General features: G+C 31.6%; 2 protein-coding genes across 3 annotated transcripts; both read left to right on the top strand.

Moving 5' to 3' along the window:
* The first annotated feature begins 2963 nt into the window (after window positions 1-2963).
* LOC114401442 (auxin response factor 18-like) lies at window positions 2964-6113 on the top strand. The gene is made up of 2 exons (XM_028363951.1): window positions 2964-4220; window positions 4998-6113. The coding sequence occupies exons 1-2, from the start codon at window positions 3138-3140 to the stop codon at window positions 5694-5696; spliced, it is 1782 nt and encodes a 593-aa protein (XP_028219752.1). The 5' UTR covers window positions 2964-3137; the 3' UTR covers window positions 5697-6113.
* Window positions 6114-14180: 8067 nt separating this feature from the next.
* Window positions 14181-21942, top strand: LOC114402539 (phosphomannomutase/phosphoglucomutase-like). 2 transcript variants are annotated; one of them, XM_028365155.1, is made up of 18 exons: window positions 14181-14315; window positions 14636-14827; window positions 15100-15166; window positions 15747-15930; window positions 16342-16394; window positions 16833-16921; window positions 18209-18445; window positions 18668-18732; window positions 19108-19168; window positions 19256-19373; window positions 19456-19537; window positions 19637-19709; window positions 19862-19923; window positions 20264-20359; window positions 20768-20922; window positions 21005-21101; window positions 21324-21401; window positions 21489-21942. In XM_028365155.1, the coding sequence occupies exons 1-18, from the start codon at window positions 14309-14311 to the stop codon at window positions 21597-21599; spliced, it is 1827 nt and encodes a 608-aa protein (XP_028220956.1). In that variant the 5' UTR covers window positions 14181-14308; the 3' UTR covers window positions 21600-21942. The 2 variants fall into 2 exon arrangements, with proteins under 2 accessions (XP_028220956.1, XP_028220957.1); XM_028365156.1 differs by lacking the exon at window positions 14636-14827.
* Window positions 21943-22194: the final 252 nt, after the last annotated feature.

Raw genomic sequence — 22194 nt, 5'->3', positions numbered from 1 at the left:
TTTATACGAAATTTTATAAGTTTTTTTTAGTTAATATTTCACTAGGTTTTAAAATAATTAATTAATCAAATACGTCTTTAAACAAGCTTTTAAATAGACTCGTGGACCAAGCCAGACTTTTATGTAAGTCGAGCCGAACCTTAAAAAAAACGTATGACAGGCAATGAGTCAAGCTCAAGCCTTACGTATTCAACTCAAACCGAGCTCAAGCCTAGTAAAACTTGGCTTGACTCATTTCCATCCCTACTTGACCCCATAAATATTCATTACTATTTCACATTAAAAGCTTCATTTTCTTATTACTATATGATCTGTGTACATTTAAAGTTTCATTAATTTGATTAGTGTTGGCATTAAATAGAAGTGCTATTATCAATATTCGCAACTTTAAAATTATGCCTTAATTTGCATGTGGTTTCTTTTCGTGGTAGGAGCGAGTGTGATTTATTTATTGGAGCATTTTAAATTGTTAATTAGTGCGTAAAGATATTAAGAAATTTAAATTAAAAAAATATTTTAAAAATATAATATTAATGGTTATTAACACATTTTATCATAATTTTTAATAAAATTATTTTATTTATTATTTTTAATTAATATCTAATGAATTCTGTAAACATTTGCTAAAACGTAAACATTATATTTTCAAAATAATGTTAAATAATCTAAAAAGAACAGAAAGTTTTTTTCAAAAAGAAAAGAAAAGAAAATTATAGCAAAAAATACCAAGGTTGAAAGAAATATCATCAATCTGGGTTTTGTTGATTTAAAACAATTAGCACCTTATCTACTTAAAAAATGTTTATTTTATTTTAATTAGGAATGAGAATTTTATTTATCATTTTTATGCACTTTTCTTCATCATTTGAGTGTCTGTTTTACGACTACTTATATATTTTGAATAAATTGTGTTACTAAATAATGTTTTAGGACAATAGTAGTCAATAACTATTGAAATAATAATTTGCTTAACAAGGCGAAAAAGGTTGTAGTGTCATAAAGATTACAACTTTAAAAGCAAATAATAACAAATCTTCTATGTAACTCGAAATCTAATTTGCTTTCTTAAAGTTTGCATATCACTCATGTATAGACTTGTGCATTTGAGATGTAAAGCAAAGTAGAATCTCACAATGATAAGAAGGACAAAACAAGGTGACAGAAACAAATAAAATGTAAGAAAAAATGATGATATAAAAATAAATTATTTGTTGATGTGTAGGAAGTTTAACCCATTGATAAAGGATAATAAAGTCATCTGATTATAGACTATAATTATTTATAACTTTCAAAATAATAATATTATTAAAAGAAAAAATATTAAAAGAAAAATAAATGGTACTCAAATTTGTTATTTAAAAAAGAAATAATTATAATTATTTTTACAACAAAGATTACAAAAAATAGCAGAATATTTATTAAAATATAAAAATAAACAAATAACACTTAAAGATATTATTCACATACTTAAAATCCTAAATAAAAACAATTAGTTAATATATTATATATGAAAAAATAAATTCACAAAAGTCAGAGGCTTGCATATGAAAGCCGTAGGTCGGCCCCTGATCCCTAGAGACCTTAAGTTAAATTAGGGATTTATTCTCTATTGGATGAGAATAAAAGTTATATATGAAATATTTAAATTTAATAATTATATATGTATATTGAGTCACTGATTTAAGATTCAAGACTATATTTTACTAATTAAATTAATAGAATTCATAATATATATATTTCTCTTTCTTTTTGCAAATACCTATAGAATTTTCCTAGCATCAATACTACGGGCATGTGACATTCATATTTGTTCCCGTGACTGTGTAGAGACTTTGTCAATCGCGTAAAATATTTTGTAATTTGACTTCCAACGCAAACATTATGCATTAGTACTAGAGGTAAAAAATCAAAATAATACAAATCATGACCATTCATCGCAAATATCCGGTGATGATTTTTTTTCTTCTGTTGCGGCATAATTGTTCACAATTCCCTGGCTATTACAAAGAGAAAACAAAACTAAAAGCATAGCTTCTACAGTACTTTTTATAAGCAATCTAATTTACATAATCTCAATCAAAGTAATTCAATCAATTTTATTTTCAAGATTTTTTTATTATAAATTGTTTAACTTGTAAATATATTTTCACTCTTTAGTATTTCATATTCTCTCCTTTATTTAATACAAATGCTAAACAGCTCAAAGAAATACACTTTTAAACAACCCAAAATCACACTACCAAACCAATATTGTCTAACAATTGGCTTAATTATTTGGAGTAATTTATTGATAAGCAATCCCTGCAATGTAGTTAAGTAACTAATAGTGTCTAACAATTGACCTAATTATTTGAAGAAAATTAAAAACCACTCTTATTTACTTAACAATATTTTATCATCAAGCATCAAAATATTTAACTTTAAAATTATAAATTGACGTTAAATGAATATTCATGAAATTAAGTAAATATCTTTTATAATTTAATTGTATTAAATTTATTTTATAAAATATATTAATATTAAAACATTAAATTTGAATATAGTAAGAATAAAAAATATATACAACACATAAGCACAAAATCTACTTCTTTTAAAAAGTGCAATGTTTAAAAAATGTGAAACTTAGCAGATAATACCAATAAAAGTCTAATAGAATATAAAATTTATATAAAAAAGAAAAAAATATTACAAAAGTGAAATCATATTTTTTTAGAAATAAAAAATGAAACAAAAGCTTAAACAATAGTACTATTTTTTGAAATAAATATATAGTAATTTTGATAGTGATAGTAAATATTTATTTATTATTGATGTGGTTTAATTATGAGTACGTGAGTTGTAAACTGTAATGTCGATTTTCAATTGATGTTTGTGTTATGGTCGGCAACTGAGAGAACCACAGACGCGTGTGACAGTGAGAGAGAGTGCAGTTTGTGTCTTTATGTACTTCCAACTTCCCACTCTCTCTCTCTCTCTCTCTCTCTCTCACTCCCCATTCTTCCTTTTTCTTCTCTTTCTCTCTCCTTTTTTTCTCATCCACCACCAATTCACTTTTCTTCTTCCTTCACAATAATCTAACCACCTTTTCTTCTCTGCATATCTCACTGAAACAATCAACCATTTTCTTCTTTTGAGATATGTTTATGGTTATGGATTCAGCAGAAAGGTGCTTAGATTCTCAACTATGGCATGCCTGTGCTGGTGCCATGGTTCAAATGCCACCCCTCAACACAAAAGTCTTCTACTTTCCCCAGGGCCACGCTGAACACGCTCATGGGAAGAGGGTAGATTTCGCCAAAAACCAAACCCGTGTTCCACCACTCATCCCTTGCAGACTCTCTGCCATGAAATACATGGCAGACCCTGACACTGACGAGGTGTATGTCAAAATGAGGCTCACCCCTTTGAGGGAACATGAATTGTTGGATTCACAAGATGATTGTTTCTTGGGGAACAGTGCTGGTGGAGGAGGAGTTGATCAGGGTCAAGAGAAGCCTCCAACTTCTTTTGCCAAGACACTCACACAATCTGATGCAAACAATGGTGGAGGCTTTTCTGTGCCTCGTTACTGTGCTGAAACCATTTTCCCAAGGTTGGATTATTCTGCTGAGCCTCCTGTTCAGACCATCATTGCTAAGGATATGCATGGACAGTGCTGGAAGTTCAGGCATATCTATAGAGGGACACCAAGGAGGCATCTTTTGACCACTGGATGGAGCAATTTCGTGAACCAGAAGAGGCTTGTTGCTGGCGACTCTATTGTGTTTCTGAGGGCAGAAAATGGGGATCTTTGTGTTGGGATAAGGCGGGCTAAGAAGGGGATTGGTGGAGGGACTGAGTTCTCTTCTGGTGGATGGAATAACCCTCTCTTTGGTGGTGGCTTCTTGTGTGGGAGTGAGAGCAATTTGATGAGTGGTGGTGATCATGAGATGTTGGTGGGAAGAGTGGCTGCTGAATCTGTTGTTGAGGCTGTGACTTGTGCTGTTAATGGAAGGCCCTTTGAGGTTGTGTACTATCCAAGGGCTAGTTCGCCAGAGTTTTGTGTTAAGGCTTCTGTTGTGAAGGCTGCAATGCAAATTCAGTGGTGTTCTGGGATGAGATTCAAAATGCCCTTTGAGACTGAGGATTCTTCTAGGATCAGCTGGTTCATGGGAACCATTTCTTCTGTTCAAGTTGCAGATCCCATCCTTTGGCCTGATTCTCCATGGCGTCTTCTGCAGGTACACTACACCACCATTATTATAAATGGATTTCCCCTTTTACTACTATTTCATTAACGTGTTAACTTTTCCTATCAGATCCTCCCTTCCTCAACTTGTCTTTGCTCAGAGGCAATAATAACTTTATTCTCTGCTGTGTAGTAGTACTGATTTGATCAACAGTGACATTGCTTCTTCAATGGTTAAACTATTCACTGGATTTCATGTTAACTCCTTTTTAACTCCCTCTTCTTAAACTGTTCAATGCTTAAAAAAATGCAGCACCGTTTACACTTTGTCAGACCAAGACTAATTTTCTGATGCAATGCAACAATGTTTTTGTTTACTATCTTTCTTATTTATGTGTCTTTCCCATTCCTATTAAATAGTAGTAGTTTACTGGATGACACTGACTTCTTGTGCCAATTGTATGAGCTGTGATAAGCCGGAATTAAATTTAACTGTATATTTGTTTCCTATAAATGGATTTTTTTTAATGTTCTGGGTCCGTTTTGATAAAAGAATAACGGTTAATAGTAACAACTGTTGAAACTACAGTAAAGTAGCAAATCATATCAAGCGTGTCTGTTCAGTACTGACAATTCTTCCTAGTTAGTACCATGGTTGCTTCAATTGGGCACTGCCCTTCACAGAGTGGCACTGTTGATTGAACTTTACTTTTTGAAGTTAGAGTTACCTTTTAGCATTACTTTTGCAGTATATTTCTCTTCTTTTTTTGTTAATGTAACCTATTTGGCTTAAAGTAACAATCTAGAATTTGTGATGTCATGTTTTCAGGTGGTGTGGGATGAGCCAGATTTACTTCAAAATGTGAAGTGTGTAAACCCGTGGCTGGTTGAACTAGTCTCAAACATGCCTACATTCAATCTCTCTGCATACTCACCTCCTAGAAAGAAACAACGTTTTCTACAGGACCCTTATTTTCAAGTCATCAACCAACTCCCAATGCCTTCATTCTCTAGCAACCTTCTCAATTACACCAACTCTATTTGTACCATTGAAGATAACAATAGTTCTGGAGGCATACAGGGAGCCAGGCATCCTCAATTTGGACTATCTCCTTCTGATTTTCCCTTCAACAAGCTCCCAGCAGACATGCTTCTAGGTGGTTTCTCAAGGCTTGACCATGCAGCAGCACAACCTATTATGCCTCATTGTGGAACCTTTAAGAACAACACCACTACTAAGGCCAATGTTGACATTTCTTGCTTGTTGACTGTGGGAAATCCTGGCCAGAATTTCAAGGAATCCAATGAAACAAAAGCACCTCACATCTTGTTATTTGGAAAACTCATTCACACTGAGCAGAAGAGCTCAAACACTACTAGCTCTGCTAGTACTAATGGTAATAGTGTATCTGAGGGGAATTCACTCAAGACATCTAATGCTTCTGATGGAGGATCTCCCTGGTACAAGGAACAACACAAGTCTGATCTTGGAAATGACAATGTTAACACATTGTGTATTGCTTTATAACAAATGAACCTATTTTCAGTTGCTGTGCCAGTGAGTCTTGGAGACATCAATGCGGCTAACCATTCTTATAACAGATTTCAGTAGCTGTAGTGTTGTTGCCTTTGTTGTATAGGTGTTGCTTTTCCTTCGGCATAAATTGTACTTTGGTGCAAGTTAACAAAAATATTCCCCGTTTAATTCAGAAACAGATTTTATGACATAAATAACTATTATGGATTGTTTGTTAAAACTGAGTAACCGTTTTGATGAACTAAAGGGGCAATATTTTCGTTAACTTGCACTTGACTGAAGTTTTCTCTCCTAGCTAGTACTATATTTCCTTATTTTGAGGGAGAATCCCTCTTCCAATTATGGGATGATATAACTCATGAGTTTCTATCAAGGAATGCTTGTCTTTATTCTTGATTTAATATTCAAGGTGAGAGTTTAACCAAAAAAAAAATCACTAATTTCTTTATGTTCTGACTCCTTTACCATTTCTGAAGATCAAAATTCTCAAACAAAGTAGTTTTACTTCTAACATTGCAACGTTCCACAACAGCATAAATGCCGGTAATTTAATTTGACTAGTGGAAGTTAAAGGAAACCAAATCGCCTGTTCCTATTTATTTTCTTTTTTCCTAAGTTAATTAAACATTAAAATGTGACTTAAAGGAAAAACCAACAACTAAAAGAGAGTTATTTTTAACTACGTGTATGTCACTTTTTAATTAGGAGAATCGAGACCTAGGATTTCTATCAAAATTGAAGTGACACACAATGTATTCAAATGAAGATACTTAGCTAATATCAAAGAAATGAAAATACTTATCTTACTATGTAAACAGTAATTAGTTTTTAGTAGAGTTTACTTCCTTGAAATAGTTATGAGTTTTTACTTTCCTCTTTGTAGTTACTTTAGGAGACAGACAAACTAATCATCAAGTGCAGTCCTAAATAAAACAAAAAACTTATTTATTTTTCTGATTTTTTGTTTGAATTTCGCTGAGGTATGACCCACATATTGGTAGTGATCTCAGGATAGGGAGATACACTGCCCACGAAGTTTTCTAGGACATTGGAGCATTAGGACAAGGATATCAATTTCTCAATATAAAATGGCATGAACATATAACGTAATAATAGTATAATATTAGTAAGTAAAAGTTGATAATCACAATGCAGGCAACATCAACCAAATTAGTGCTTAAAAATTGATCAAGTAGCAGGGTCTGAAGTAGGGAGCAACAGTACGCCTTGTTGTAGACTCCGTTCTGGCCGTTTTATTTTACCCCACAATTGGACAATAAACCGTGTGCATTAGTTGGAAAAGTATCTAGTTCAGGAAGATTCTCCATAAGCCTTTGTCCCAAAAATAAACAAAACAAAACACACAAAATGATGATGTTACGTAATAACAACTGCCAAATATTGCCAACATCAATCATGCTAGAATAATTAAAAAGGCAAGACAGTTGTCTCATATGAGGAAATTTATTCAGTCAAATGAATCTTAACAAGGTAAATAAGTGAATTAATGTATACAAAAAATTACTAAGTACATATGAAAAAGTCAAAATGCACAAGAGTTAGTTTTTATGTTTGGTGTAAAATGTTTCATATCATCATTTAATAACCTTATTAAAAGGGTTTTGATCTATAATAATCTTCTTTTGCGGCATAAAAAATTAATTTAAGGAATCAAAAGTCAATTACTCAATTTCATGATAGTTCAATCTCACAATAATACTGTATAATCTGTCAATAAATTATTCTCATAAAAAAACTATTGGGTAACAACTGTAACTTAACTCTTACTTTTTCCTTTATTTTCAAATTTTCCCTTTATTCTCTTTTCCATTCACTATTGTTTCGGCTCAAAAACTATCTGTGGATACTCATATAAAAATAAAAAAGAACTACCTGTATATGCCTTTTCTCGGCACCATTTTAATATGGCAAAACTATTGCCGTCAATAATAGTTATTCTGTTCGTCTTTTTCTATAAATATCCTAGCGGTGATGCAATAGTGAATCCTTCTACTGTTAGCATGTGACGCAACCTGCATCTAGTTTCCTAACCATCGGTCAGTATAAGATATATAAGGTTGATTGTGATGGACTGGGAATTCACAAACTAATTCTAAAACTTCTTATTATAATATTTTTTTTATTTTAAATTTCTCATTTATCAAACAAAGAAAATAATAAATGTTATTTTTATGTTTTTCCAATATTAAACACATTTATTTTTATTTAATAATTTCTATATAATAATAAAATGATAAATAAGGAAATTTGTACACAATCATCACAGATCAAACAATGCAAGCTTCTCAAGAAAGTGACTTTAATTACCGAAATTGGCAAACCAACTACTGTCATGGTGTGTCATCCAGATTGTCAACGTTAACTTACTGTGACCATATGCATATTTAAGTGTGTACTGTAATTGGATTTCCCCTTCATAGTATATACTATCCCCTTCTCAACATATGGGTGTCAACTGCCCTTAAATAATTCATTCAATGGTGGTTGTAATGGAAAGATCGGTTTTTGATTATATGGCAAAATCATTAGATCTTGATTTGCACAGTAAAAATATATGCTACAAGGTTGAGGTCGTTGAATGTGAAAGGGAAATTAAGCGAAATCCGTTAATAATTAAATTCAGTCTGTTCAGCATATGTGAACTCAAGTTAGCTAATTATTGTTATGTACAATAGGATCAATATTCATGCATACATATACATTAGTTAGCTGGATAGTTTACCTAAAAAGTCTACTAGAGAAGAAAGTGGTAAATGGTTTTATGGTACAATATCAAACAAAATACATTAATTTGGAGAGAGAGAAAAAATGCACGTGACCCTCTTTTTTCTAGAAAAAAAAAGGTTTGGATGGAAAGGAAGTTGTTTAATTGTAAAGGTAGGACATATGCTTTATAATTGAATACCCGCCAATAATTGGTAGTTTAAAATTATTAATGACTTATGTATGACATTTGAAAGCAACACTATATTAACTACTACATAGTATTAGGAGACTTAATTTTTTTCGTCTGAGCTTATATATATATATATATATAAATAAATTAATCAAAGTGTATATAAAATATTATCGAGCACGTGAATTAATTACTGTGAAAATTATTTTAGCTTAATCATTGGTCTCAAATTCAAACTTTAAATATGTAGCTATGCACCGCTCATGGTGATATATCTCTAAAAAAAAAAAGTGCATACAAAATTGTGTAGACTTCACTTTTCTATAATTTTTTTAGAAAATAATACTTTAAATCAATATATTAATATACAAAGAATTTTAAGTTGGTTGGGGAATTTTAGGTGATATTATGGTATCATTATATATATATATATATATATATATATATATTATGGTGCCATTTTGACTTAACGAATTGGGTCTTTATTTAATGAAACTTAAATTCACTTTAATATAATTATGCATTTTCACATCAGAAAATCTCACTGTTCATTAACATATTGTAAATGACAATTTAAGTCAAAAAAGATAAATTTAAGTAATAAATAGTTGTATTTCAATATGGTTAATAATCTGCAGAACATAACTGATAGGTACGAATGACATTGACCAATTATACTGCAAATTTGCCCACATTTCATTCTTTTGTAAGAAAGTTGTTATTAAAAATAAATGGAAACCAAGAAGAAGAAAAATATTAGCATGCAGATGATAATACAAAAATAAATGCTACTCTTCCGCCTAAGAAATGGCGAAAACGAAGTAGCTTTGTAATCCACATTTCGATCCCCAAGTATGCCGCAGTTACAGGAAAAGAGTAAATGATCTCTTGGGATCCCAGTTATATCAATATTTTTCTCCTCACATGAACTTCAGATTATGACTTACTCAACTATTTATGTGGGTGCGTGTGACCTTGTTACTACAGTATAATTTAATTTTTCTGCAAGCAAACAAAGATATACAAAGGTCAAGAAACACAGCTCAATTCAACTATTCCATGCCCCCAACATCGGCACAATGTGTGTTTTTGTGTTGGACAAAGATTATGTATGTACACTTGTTTTAATACTTTAATCCAAGATTGTAGGGTTTGCATGTGAATGTTAATGAAGGTTTATTATGAGGGCTGGAAATAGTTGGCTAACCCTGCCATTCTATTTTTTTTTTTATCAAACACAGATCCCAATATGTTTCTTCACAAGTCAACTAAAGATATCAGATTTCCCACATGGGGATTGGGGTTTGTCAATTGTCAACTTCATCCGGTTCCATGTCTGCTCCGGGTATGCATTTTTAATTTGGTTAAACAAAATATAATGTAGAAATGGATCATCGAAAATGAACAAGCTGTTCATATTGGTTTGAGTCAAAGTTGGTACCCCAAAATTAAAAGTCAAAAGCACCATTTTCAATTTTCAAACATGCATGGGTGTGATTGTGAAATTGCTCTAGGTTGTCATCTGTTGATGGAGTTGACTGTACACAGGGGCGGAGCAGGAATTTGATTTGAAGGGGGTCAAGATTTTTTTAAAAAAAATTTAGATGTATAAAAAATATATAAAAACTTTAATATATGATATATATCTAATAGTTTTTTATAAAAATATATATAACTATATCGAATACAAAAATATAGCTATTTAGCTAATTTGATGATTTATATAAATATAAGAACCAAATAAATACATTTTTTTCTTGTAATTATAAAAACTAGAGGCTCATTTTTTAATATATTAATTATATGTTTATATAAGAAAAAAAATACATTTTTATACACTTAATTTATTGTGAAATTTAGTGATGAGACAATCAATCATTTTATATACAAGTGAATGTATTTATTAATTTATTAAAAATTTAAGTCAATTTCATAGGCAGAAAAATTATTCAGTAATTTTGTTAACTATAACCACTACTAAAAATATTGAATTATATTGGTATGTATTTCTACAGTAAAATTTAAATTTATGATATTTTAAATTAAAATTAACTAATTATACTATTTTTATTGGTCTTAATTTATTAGTTATTTATTTCCATATATATATATATATATATATATATATATATATATATATATATATATATATATATATATATTACTAAAATTAGTATAAGAGAAAAAAGATAAATGAGATGTATAAAATAAATTTAAATAACTATATATGGACATTTTAATGTTACAAATATTTTATTAATGTCTATAATTTCTCTCTTTTTCTTTATTTTGCTCTGTAGGTGTCAACTAATATGGTAATTTTTATATATCATTTGTCAATAATTTTTTTCTATAAATTATAGGGAGGTCATAATATTTTTTTATAATATATTAAATATACTTCTGGAAAATTTAGGGGGGGACCATGGCCTCCTTCGCCACTGACTGACCTAGACAATTATGATCCAATTGGGAACATGACTTATAAGATATGAACTCCTGTTATTGCAAAACTGGCTTGAGATGCTCAAATGAATCCAGGGTAATCTTTTATACGTTACATTAAAACCTACTTGCAATAAAATCTTAGTAATTTTTTTAACAAATGATATCATGTAAAAAAACAATGCGTGTCTAAATCAAATAAATATTCTTTTTTTGTTCGTTTTACAGAATCAACTAAATATCCTTAAATCTATGAGTCTTTGACTCTAATGCTTACTGGATTATGGACTAAGCCCTTTATATATTTGTGGAAGATTTTTACGTTACTAATAACTAAATATAAAGATTCACTTTGAAGTTCTACATATAACTATTTTGGTTTTCTATTTTTTAGGTGTGTTTAGTGGATTAAATTGTTTTGGATTGTTCTGATAATTAGTTAATTTATCTTACTTCAAATATGAACCAAACTAATTATTATACTTATTTTAGTTCTTAAATTAACTTTTTGAACTAGATCTAACAAACTCAATCAGTTAATATTTTTTAAAATTTTTAACATTTAAATCTAGACATTTTAAATTTTTTTATTGGAGCTTTTTATTTTTATTTTTTCTATTGTTTTCTAGTATTTCTAAATGTCTTTAGTTAATTAGTTTACAGTAAATTAATATAAAAAATAGTCAGTGAAATTATAATAATGTTAATTTTATAACCTAACCTGATGACCTCAACTATATCAATGCAATCTTTATCAAGTTGGTTTAATTTAATGTAGCAAAAAATTATTATGAAAAAGGGAACAAATAAAAAACCTAATTAAATTGATGATTTTAAATTTTACTTTACTCTTAAAACGAAATCTCATCACCAACATGTTATTAGTTCCATCGGAATTAGACCTAATTCCTTTAAATAACATCGAATTTGAGTCTTATAGATTTAAAAAAAAAATACAATTAGGAGAATTTTTTTTACTAAAAATAATCAGTCAAATTTTCACAAAAATAAATTATTAGTAAAACTGATATATACTTTGCGTCAATGTTAGAGTTGATTAAAAAACCAAACAAAATTGATATAAATAACCTTACTATTTTTCACCAATTAATTTATTTTTTTGTGTGATGATTTTTCTTTAAGGCGTAATTGAGCTTTGTGTATAATCGGGGCCCAAAAGGTTTTCAGTTTAAAGTCCAGGATTGTGTTGACAAGAGAAAAATGAACCATGATTGGTGCCATTTTTGGGAATATCTTGGACTCGGTTGGGTTGTAGGCTTTTTGCTTTATAAAAAAAACAAAAAGGAGTTACTATTTGTCCCAATGAGTTTTGTTATTGGCCTGCAATCCCTCAAAATTCTAAAATTATCCATCCTCACAAAGCATTACGGAATTGTGATTTTTGCACCCCTTGTTATGCAACAAAATTATGATTCTGTAGTGCATCTTAATATGGGAAAAAATGTACAACAAAATCATAATTTCATTGTATAAAAGGGGTTAAAAGATGATAGTATAATGGAAGTGCAATTTCGTTATATGATGTGTAATGGAATCATACTTTCATTGTACATTTTTGTTTCAAAATTTAAAAAAGTCTATAGAAATGACATGTATTGCATACAATTTCATATAAATGTTAACTATATATTGAGGTTCACATCTATAAAATAATGGGTTGCACATTCAGTGTTTGTCATGAACGAAATGTCTACTACATATTTTAATCCTAAGAAATGTCTACTATATATTGATATCTTCTAACTGGTTGAAATTATATTGAGTTGAAAGCTTTTATGCGTTGATTGTAATGTTTTTGCCATGAGTGCACTTCGAGTCTGTAGTAGTTTTTTCCATTATGGTACAACATGAGGTAAGGGACAACGATTATTGTAAAAAAATCATTATTATACACACCGAAAGCGAAGTTAGCAAAAAAAATCAATATTTCCATATAAAAGGTCGAGCTAGTAAAAGAATTATCTTCCAACATCCATATTTTTCCATCCATGTGGCATTGTAACCTCATCAAATATAAACATAATGAATACAAAAAATGTAGTTATTTTAAAAAAATCACAACACAGTGGAAACCTCAATTTCGTTGTGTAACTGGTTTTGTTACACAACAAACCAAGATTCTATTGTGCAATAATTATGCAACACAACAAAATTAGCAATGCACAGCATAATCTTAATTCCATTATGTAACGAAGCCTATTGTACAATAGAACCATTATTTTGTTGAGTAACAAAAAAATAAAAAAATGAAATCATGATTTCATTTTAACTACAAAAATGAAAAAAAAATACCTAACAGAGTGTGAGTGCAAAGAGTGAAGAGAAGAAGAAAGAGAGGGAAAGAGAAAATGAAAAGAATCAACGAAGAAAGAAAAAGAGAGAGAAGAGAATGAAGACAGGAAAGGTGGGAAAGGATTGGGGAAGGGTAGTTTAGTAATTCCTCTTGACTGTTAAGGGTCAAGAACAATATTTTTGGGACCAATAATAATCACCAAAAACAAAAGGCAACAGAATCCCTGGATGAACAGGCCATCGGCCTGAACTCGTTTCACCACTAGCCCAATGGAAAATGGCCCATCAAGGAGCACGAAGCTTGTCATTCAAATTTATTTAATATTTGGATAACTCTAGCTCTCTCAACCAATTCTGAAACTTAGTGATTGTCATTCATGCTTCAAGCCAAAAATTTCGGTAAAATCTAACCAACTTAATTTACTATATATTTAATATATCCATGCATTTATTGTATAAAGTTAAAGGATATTAAATACACACTTTTAAACATTTTTAATTACTAAAAATAAATATTAAATATTTTTATTTCAAATGTAATTAATACTTTTCTTTTGAATAATAGCCATATTTTTATTTCCTTAACCTATATGTATAAGGTGAAAAAAATGTTAATAATCTTTATTTAAGATATAAATAAAAATCCATTAAATTTTATTTATAACAAGAATTTGAAGATCATGTTATAAATTTTCATTTTAAAAATGTAGTAAAAAATATTCATTTCAAAAAATAAATTAACTATAATTTTTTATTAGTGATAATACAAAGGTGTAACATGTCACGTGAGCAAGGGTTGTTGTAAAGTGGAGTTGGTGGAACTAAGAGAAGAGAAGAGAAGGTTACAGAAAAACAAACACTTATCTCTGTTTCTCCGTCTTACGGCAATTGAAGGAAGCACTATCTCTGCAACTTCCGTCACATTCACATGGCAGGTATCATTCCACTCCTTTCTCCAATTCAATCGCATACAATACTATCATTTTTAATAACAGATTAATCCTTCTTAAACTGCTCTTCTAATTAAGTTATTAATTAATCACAATTGAAATTGGAACTAGCGTTAGGTGTTGCTACTATCCAAGTTTCATGAAATTGTAGTGTTAACAGCTAGAGTGGTATAATATAGTAACACTTCATCCCCTATGATGACTAGAAAGATATAATTGATGGGAAAGTGAGATAAAAGGCATTTGATGGACTTAGAAATCTGAATGAATCTGATAAAGGTGTAAATGTTTATTTTTATATGCAGCAACATCAGGGAAGATTGTCCAATTTTTTTTTGTGTCAAACTGCCACCAACAGAATACACAGGGTCGAAGGGACTATTGTTTTGCCCCTTCTCGGCTACGGAAGTTGGCATGGACTGCCTCTTCCATGCAATTCCGCACTTTATTCAAACCCCAGAATCATTTTAGTGTCCAGAGAAATTTTCACTGCAATGGTCTGTTCTAGACTCTCATTATACAGGTTGATATGAAGTGAATGATAACTCATACATTTTAAACACATTTAACATAATAGCTCTCTTTAACTGACCCTTCCTTCTCAGGCTTCTTTTATGTAGTAATAATGCCAGTATCTGTATATAGGCAATTAGGCATACATTCAACTTGTGTTTTTACAGAATTTGTTTTACTCTCTACCTTTTGGTGGTTTTTAACTGTTGTGTTTTCTAATGGATGGTTATACCCTCCATTTGGACTTCTGTTGCAGCTTCTGCATCTGCTACTGCTGTGCCATATCTAGACAAGACAGATTTTCTAAAGCTTCAAAATGGCAGGTCAATACCACCTGATAACAAGCAAGCTAATAAGTTTATACCCCCCCCCCCCCTCTCCTTTTCTTTTGTCAACTTAATAGAAATTTGGTCAAAGTATATTGTCTCTCTGTTATGTATGTGGAGAGAGAGTAACTGAAAAGGAAGGAAGAGATGAAAACAGGAACAGAACTACTCTGTAAAAGTTCTTAATGGTAACAGAATACAGTTGAATCCTCTCTGCTCCTTTCCTTCCCATTGCCTTGTTAATTGTTGTACACAATATATGTTGTGTATGTGTAGCATTTAGACAAAAAGAGAATAAAAAATAAATTTTATCGTATTCTATTTAATTCTTAAGATCTTATTTTTCCTTTTAACACAAATTAAAAGATTAACCATTTCATGAAAACTTCATTGATAATGGCTATATAATCTTTTTGCATTGAGTATAATGATGACTATATACAGTAGAGTAGTTTAAAGAAAGCTTCTAGCTACAAAAATTCCATCTTCTTTTTTATTAAGACAGCTAGCATTTATTCGGTCTTACATCTTGCGCACTGACTTGTATATAACTTATTAATAAAATTAATTTAAATAGTGACATTCGTGGTGTGGCTGTTGATGGTGTTGAGGGAGAGCCAGTTAACCTCACTGAACCTGTTGCCGAAGCAATAGGAGCTGCTTTTGCTGCATGGTTAGTGGAGAAAAAGAAAGCTGATGCTTCTCAGCATTTGAGAGTTTCTATTGGTCATGATTCCCGAATATCAGCCAAATTATTACAGGTTTAGATTGTTCCTTATATCATTTGGTTAAGTTTTTTTCTTGCCACCTTTAAAATATAATAAAGGATTGTTGATTGTGTTAAAATGTTATGATGGTTTTGAAACTAAATGGTAATCCATTGTCTAAATTTGGAAACCTACTACTTTATTCTGTTGTCAGTATTTTGGGTCATAGAGACTTCATTTTAACTTTTATTTCCTTCATAGGACACTTTGCATAATGCTGAAAATTTTCATTTTTTTTTATTTGATTTTGCAAAGATCTTGTAATTTGAAGTGATGGAAAATATTATTGCAAAAGAGATCTTTCTTTACAACCTTCCTAGTTTGAGAGCATGCATGCTTTTAATAGGTTTCTATTTGTATTTTGTTTAAAACTGACTATTTGGTTATCAACTGATCAAATTTCAGAATGCAATATCTCGAGGTCTTGCTGGTGGTGGCCTAGAAGTTGTCCACTACGGGTGGGTGATATTAATTTTTTTCATATCAATTATTTGTGTTTTTTATTAGCTGAGTACTGGTAAAGTCTATTTGCTTTAAACCCTCAATGTCTGCAATTACCTGGCCAACCATATGCCTTTACTGCTTTACATTGATGCTCTTTTTTCAAGGTAATATAATATTCATTTTAGCATGGATTTTCAGTTAATTTGATTAAACATGCATAAATTTTTGGTTTGAAGCTGGAAACTGTGAAGAGGTGAATAGCAAGCACTTAGTATATTAGAATTTGAGGATGGTAGTAGTGATGGGTTTACTTGTCTGATATGATATTATTTCCTTGTGTTTTCAGCATATGTAATTTCATTAGACAAATTTCATCATGGATACTTAGTATTATTACCCTAACGGTTTTCACTACCTAATGTATTAATACTGTTGTGTTGATTCATTTCTAGATTAGCATCAACACCAGCCATGTTCAATAGCACACTCACAAAGAATGAAGCATTTTTGTGTCCTGCTGATGGATCTATTATGATAACAGGTACATTATAATCTTCTAGCTAAATGGCATTGTTCTAACTTTTAAGATGTTGCTAGTTGTTTGAAATTTTGTCTCAGTTTCATCCTATAAGCTTTACCTTTTGCCTCTTAGCATGCCCATTTATGCAAAAGCCCTTTTTGATTGATATGTGGAGACCGTGGACATAGCACAACCACAACAACAAAGCCTTATCCCACTAGGTACATGGATCACACAACGCCATTCAGCATGGTTAAAAATCAAAGTTTTAGAAATATTATTAAGTCTGAGATTTCCCTTGATAATTTCCTCCAATGTCATTTTTGGTCTCTTCTCCTTTTTCCCAAGCTACAAATCATGCAATCTACTCTTCTAACTGGCGCCTCTTGTGACCTTTGTATATGTCCTATTAGAGTATTATAAGGAGCTGCAGTTATTCAACTGCAGTCTCATCTAGCTTCTAGTAGAAGTTAGTTGGTTATTAGTAATTAGAAGTTAGACAATTCTGTTAGACTCTCTAACAGAATTGTCTATATTTACGCTTTGTAAATCTGAAGTCACTTGGGTTAGCAAATGATATTTTACTTCTTCATTTCTCCTTTTTCTCTCTCTCATTCTCTTAGACTAGAAACTCTGATAGTATCCAGAGCTTAGTCGATCATCAATGGCGACAAACTCTATCTCTATCTCTTCTTCCGCTTCTGCTTTCCGAATTTGATCTCGCAGAAGCTTGATGATTCAAATTTCTTACTATGGTGACAGCAAATTGAACCTGTCATCAAGTCACACAAACTTAAAAGGTTTGTCATGAATCCACAAATTCCCTTACGATTCCTTACTGAAGTGGATCGTGATGCAGGAGCTGAGAATCCTGCATACGAGGCCTGGTTCCAAACCACCTTAACCAATTTTTTGTCATGTTTCCCTCAATGGGCGCTACACCAATCTTCTCTCGTATAATGCCATTCCATATTCTTTCTTTTGTATGAATCATGTAAAATGTGGCCATCATGGATTAAACACAAAACTACATGCAAATGGAAGCTGAGATATTATGTCAAGGAACTATTTATACCTAAAACTTTAAGTTGTCTGGTTGAGTGCTTTCTGGTTTAGCCATTTTATTTTGTGTGTTATTTATGTACTATTTAGTATTTCTTGTTAATTAATGTCCATGGATTGTGAATTCCAATTTATGTTATGTTTCAATTCAATTTGATTCTTATAATTCATAAAATTATTTTTCATAGATAAATGAGTTTGGATATTATTTTGTCTACTAATTTTAAATGTCCCATCTGTGAACAGCAAGTCATCTTCCTTTCAACAGGAATGGATTCAAATTTTTCACAAATGCTGGTGGGCTTGGGAAGGCTGACATCAAAGATATCTTAGAGCGAGCTGCGGACATATACAATCGATTTACAGAAGAAAGTTTGACAAATTCAGAGAGAAAAGCTTCACTATCTATTAAGAAAGTTGATTACATGATTGTTTATACATCTGATCTAGTAAAAGCAGTTCGCAAAGCAGCTGGAAACATAGGCATGACTTTGTTGAAGTATTTTTATAATAGTCAATATGTTTGGAGATATAATTAATGGGTTCTTCTATAAATGAAGTGGGAATAATTAAACTCTAATCGGCAGACATTATTTTATGATTCTTTTTTATTTTTTTGTAGAATTTATAGTTCTTCCCTTTACTGTTGATTTCCTGAATGTTTTTAGCTTGTTTGCTAACTTTTATTGCATTATTTATCCACAGAGAAACCATTGGGGGGTTTCCATATAGTTGTTGATGCAGGCAATGGAGCAGGAGGCTTTTTTGCTGTAAGCTACCTTTAATCTCCTCAACTTTCATTGTTCTCTTGATAACCATCAAGTATAATGCATTTTCACTTGAAATATCTATATAAAAGATTGTGGACACTGGGAAAGACTAATAATTCATAAACTAACGAATCAATTTAAAAAGTTATTCAACTCTATACCAACAATAACACTGTTGTCATAGTGAAATTGTGCAAGGTACTCGTACTTAAGAATAGTAACAACCTCTATTGCATCACTTATTCTTAAGTCAAATATTTAGATATTTTTCCTTAATTTGAAATCATTCAGAATTTTAGAATGTCTTGTCTGGTTAAGGTTTTTGGCTCTTGCATCAAACATTGATATTTGATATTACTTTTTGGTGAATAATAGGCAAAGGTTCTGGAACCTCTGGGGGCAATAACTTCTGGTAGTCAATTTTTGGAGCCTGATGGTAATTACTATGCTTGGAGGAATGATTTCAACTGGGTATGGCAAATGGACTTTAATTCTTTGAGTAACAAATGGCTTTTCTATTCAGGCTTGTTTCCAAATCATATCCCAAATCCTGAGGACAAGACAGCAATGAAAGCTATAACCCAAGCAGTCCTTGATAACAAAGTTGATCTTGGAATTATTTTTGATACTGATGTGGACAGGTAAGGATCTTATTACTAATCAGTTTCACAGAGGTTACTACTGTTTCTAAATTTATTAAGCATCAATCACTTTGATCTGTAGATCTGCTGCTGTGGATTTCACTGGCCGTGAATTCAACAGGAATCGTTTAATTGCCTTAATGGCAGCTATTGTTCTTGAGGAAGTGAGGCTCATTTTTTGGGCTATCTCAGACCTAGTTTTCTAACCTCATACTTCTCTGTATACTTTCTCTTAATTCTTTTCCTCCTCTTGTTTTCCATAGCATCCTGGAACAACTATTGTCACAGACAGTGTGACTTCTGATGGGCTTACCACGTTTATTGAGAAGAAACTTGGTATGGAGGAATCTAAACTGGCATGATCTTTAGTCTACCCTTCTCACCTTTTTTTCTTTAAGAGTTCACTGTAAACTAAAATCCCTTTTATTGAATTGTAAATTACTTGAAATGAGATAGTGCTAATAACTTGCCAATACTGTTTGTCTCAGGTGGCAGACACCATCGGTTCAAAAGAGGCTACAAAAATGTGATTGATGAAGCTATTCGTTTGGTATGATGAGGGCTTCCCTATAATTCAATAAATTATACATCAGATTAGTTAAACAAGAAAAACCTTTCACCTATGTGCTTGACTGTGCCATTATTTCAAATTTGACATTTGTACATTGTGGCTAAATTTATTCTAAATGGGTCCAGTGGTAGTACCTGGCAAAATTGCAAAACAGAAGTAGTCTAAAAGAAATTATGTATTGCGCAATAAGATACTTAGCTTCCATTGTGTATTTTTCATCTTGTTTCTTCTATATATATATATATATACTTACTTTTGAATTTCATATTTTCACCATGTAAGTAAAATATTTAACTTTTGGAAGCAATATTGCTGACAGAATTCTATTGGTGAGGAGTCACATTTGGCAATTGAAACTAGTGGACATGGAGCTCTCAAGGAAAATCATTGGCTTGATGATGGCGCATACCTAATGGTATGATTTTTACTTTAGTCATATTGGGTAAAGAAAATAGTCACTGAATTATTTATTCTTCATTAATCAGTTATTATGATAGTAATATACCTATTCAGAAGTTGAAGTGTTCAACTTTAAATAAAGATGTTAATAAAGGGCCCTAATTTTTTCAAATGTAGACAAGTATATATACACCTCTACTTTGCACCAAAAGGCCCTTAACTTGAAACTACCTTGTATTAGAGTGCGGATATAGCACCGTGTTGTAGAATCAAGGAATCTATCACATTGGGTTAAAGAGGTTCTGAAGTCATGCTATAAAACTGCTTTACCTAAAAGCAAAAGCTAAGCAGGATCCCAAGATTAGTTTTAACTTTTAATAATCAGAACTACCACAAAGGTCTGCATGTGACATTTATTGTGCAGGTCAAGATCTTAAATAAACTTGCTTCTGCAAGAGCTTCTGGAAAGGGTGGTGGAAGTAAGGTTTTGACTGATCTAATAGACGGACTTCAGGAACCAGATTTTGCTGTAGAACTGAGATTAAAGATAAACCAAAACCATCCAGATCTTAAAGGAGGGTAAGCCAGTGTGTAAATGTTCTCGGTTTGCATGCATCCATACATTAATGTCATGAATTCACTGACATATCAGAGCTTTCAGATCTTTTCGGGAATATGGAGAAGCTGTGCTGAAACATTTGGAGAACTCAATTGGCTCTGATCCAAGTCTGCACAAGGCTCCTGTGAACTATGAAGGGGTATGTTTGTCCCGGCTTATTGCTAAATTGTAAAGCCTGTTTAGTTAGCATTGACCATAAAATTCAGTAACATCATTGAGACAGTTATGACCCTAACGTGCTCCAAAATTGTAAATAACTTGCAATGAGACCCTTCTGCAAATTTCTGACCTGCAACGATTGGTTTGCAGTTTCTGTTTCTATATTATAATTTATTACTTGCTCAATCTAATCTTCAACCAGGTCCGAGTTTCTGGCTATGGTGGATGGTTTCTTCTTAGATTATCACTCCATGATCCTGTACTTCCCCTTAACATTGAGGTAAAGGTCCTCACAGCTAGTGTTGGTGTTTTTATGCAATATTAAAACAATGCAACTGATTCAGACTGATCATACTTGTTACTGTAGGCACCTAGTAATGATGATGCTGTGAAGCTTGGACTTGCTGTGCTTGCAGCTGTGAAGGACTTTGCAGGTTTAGACACATCAGCCTTGAACAAGTTTGTAGGAGCATCATAATTGGATGCTTCATACAATAATTGAGTCTGGTGCTGGAGAGTGCTTTCACTTCTATTTATGCATTATACAAAGAGGTTCTCTATACGTGCATCAGCGGCAAGAGGATGAATTAAAGACAGTGAACTAGAGTTACCTCTAAATGGAGTATGGTCTGTTGTGGACTAGAAATATCAGAAATCTCTACTATAGAATTTTCATGAGACGTCACATTTTTGAGATCACTGTGATTAAATGTATGGTGTAATTTTGTTGTGCTTTGCCATTGAATACTATTGACCCTTTTCTTATATGCATTTGGACTCTCGTAGGCTCACTGATAAGATGTGCCCTTTCCATTTGCGGAGAGAATAGTCTTGGTTATCAACTTCTCTTGACAAGAAAAAAGTGAAAATTGAGAAAATGTAAAAATTAAAAATGAAATGACGAGTCCTCTTGTTATTAAAGTTCAATCCATAAACAGCAGAACAACTCTCAAGATCATGTCATGCTTTTCAATGTAAAAATTATGGGTAGGAGTTAACTATTTTGCAATTAGTGGGTTCGGCAATTCTAACTCCACTTCTGCCCGTTGTTATTTGTCTGAATGCATTCGGAT

The sequence above is a fragment of the Glycine soja genome, chromosome 20, assembly GCF_004193775.1.
Source record: "Glycine soja cultivar W05 chromosome 20, ASM419377v2, whole genome shotgun sequence".
In the NCBI taxonomy this organism is placed as follows: Eukaryota; Viridiplantae; Streptophyta; class Magnoliopsida; order Fabales; family Fabaceae; genus Glycine; species Glycine soja.
This window is presented reverse-complemented; position numbering and strand designations above follow the sequence as displayed.

Excerpts from the sequence above, each read along its gene's own strand:
- LOC114401442 (XM_028363951.1), top strand. The coding sequence starts at position 3,138 with ATGTTTATGGTTATGGATTCAGCAGAAAGGTGCTTAGATTCTCAACTA. Across the intron at positions 4,221-4,997 it reads CTCCATGGCGTCTTCTGCAG|GTGGTGTGGGATGAGCCAGA; the intron begins GTACACTACACC and ends TCATGTTTTCAG.
- LOC114402539 (XM_028365155.1), top strand. Across the intron at positions 16,922-18,208 it reads TGGATCTATTATGATAACAG|CAAGTCATCTTCCTTTCAAC; the intron begins GTACATTATAAT and ends ATCTGTGAACAG. Across the intron at positions 19,924-20,263 it reads TTGATGAAGCTATTCGTTTG|AATTCTATTGGTGAGGAGTC; the intron begins GTATGATGAGGG and ends TATTGCTGACAG.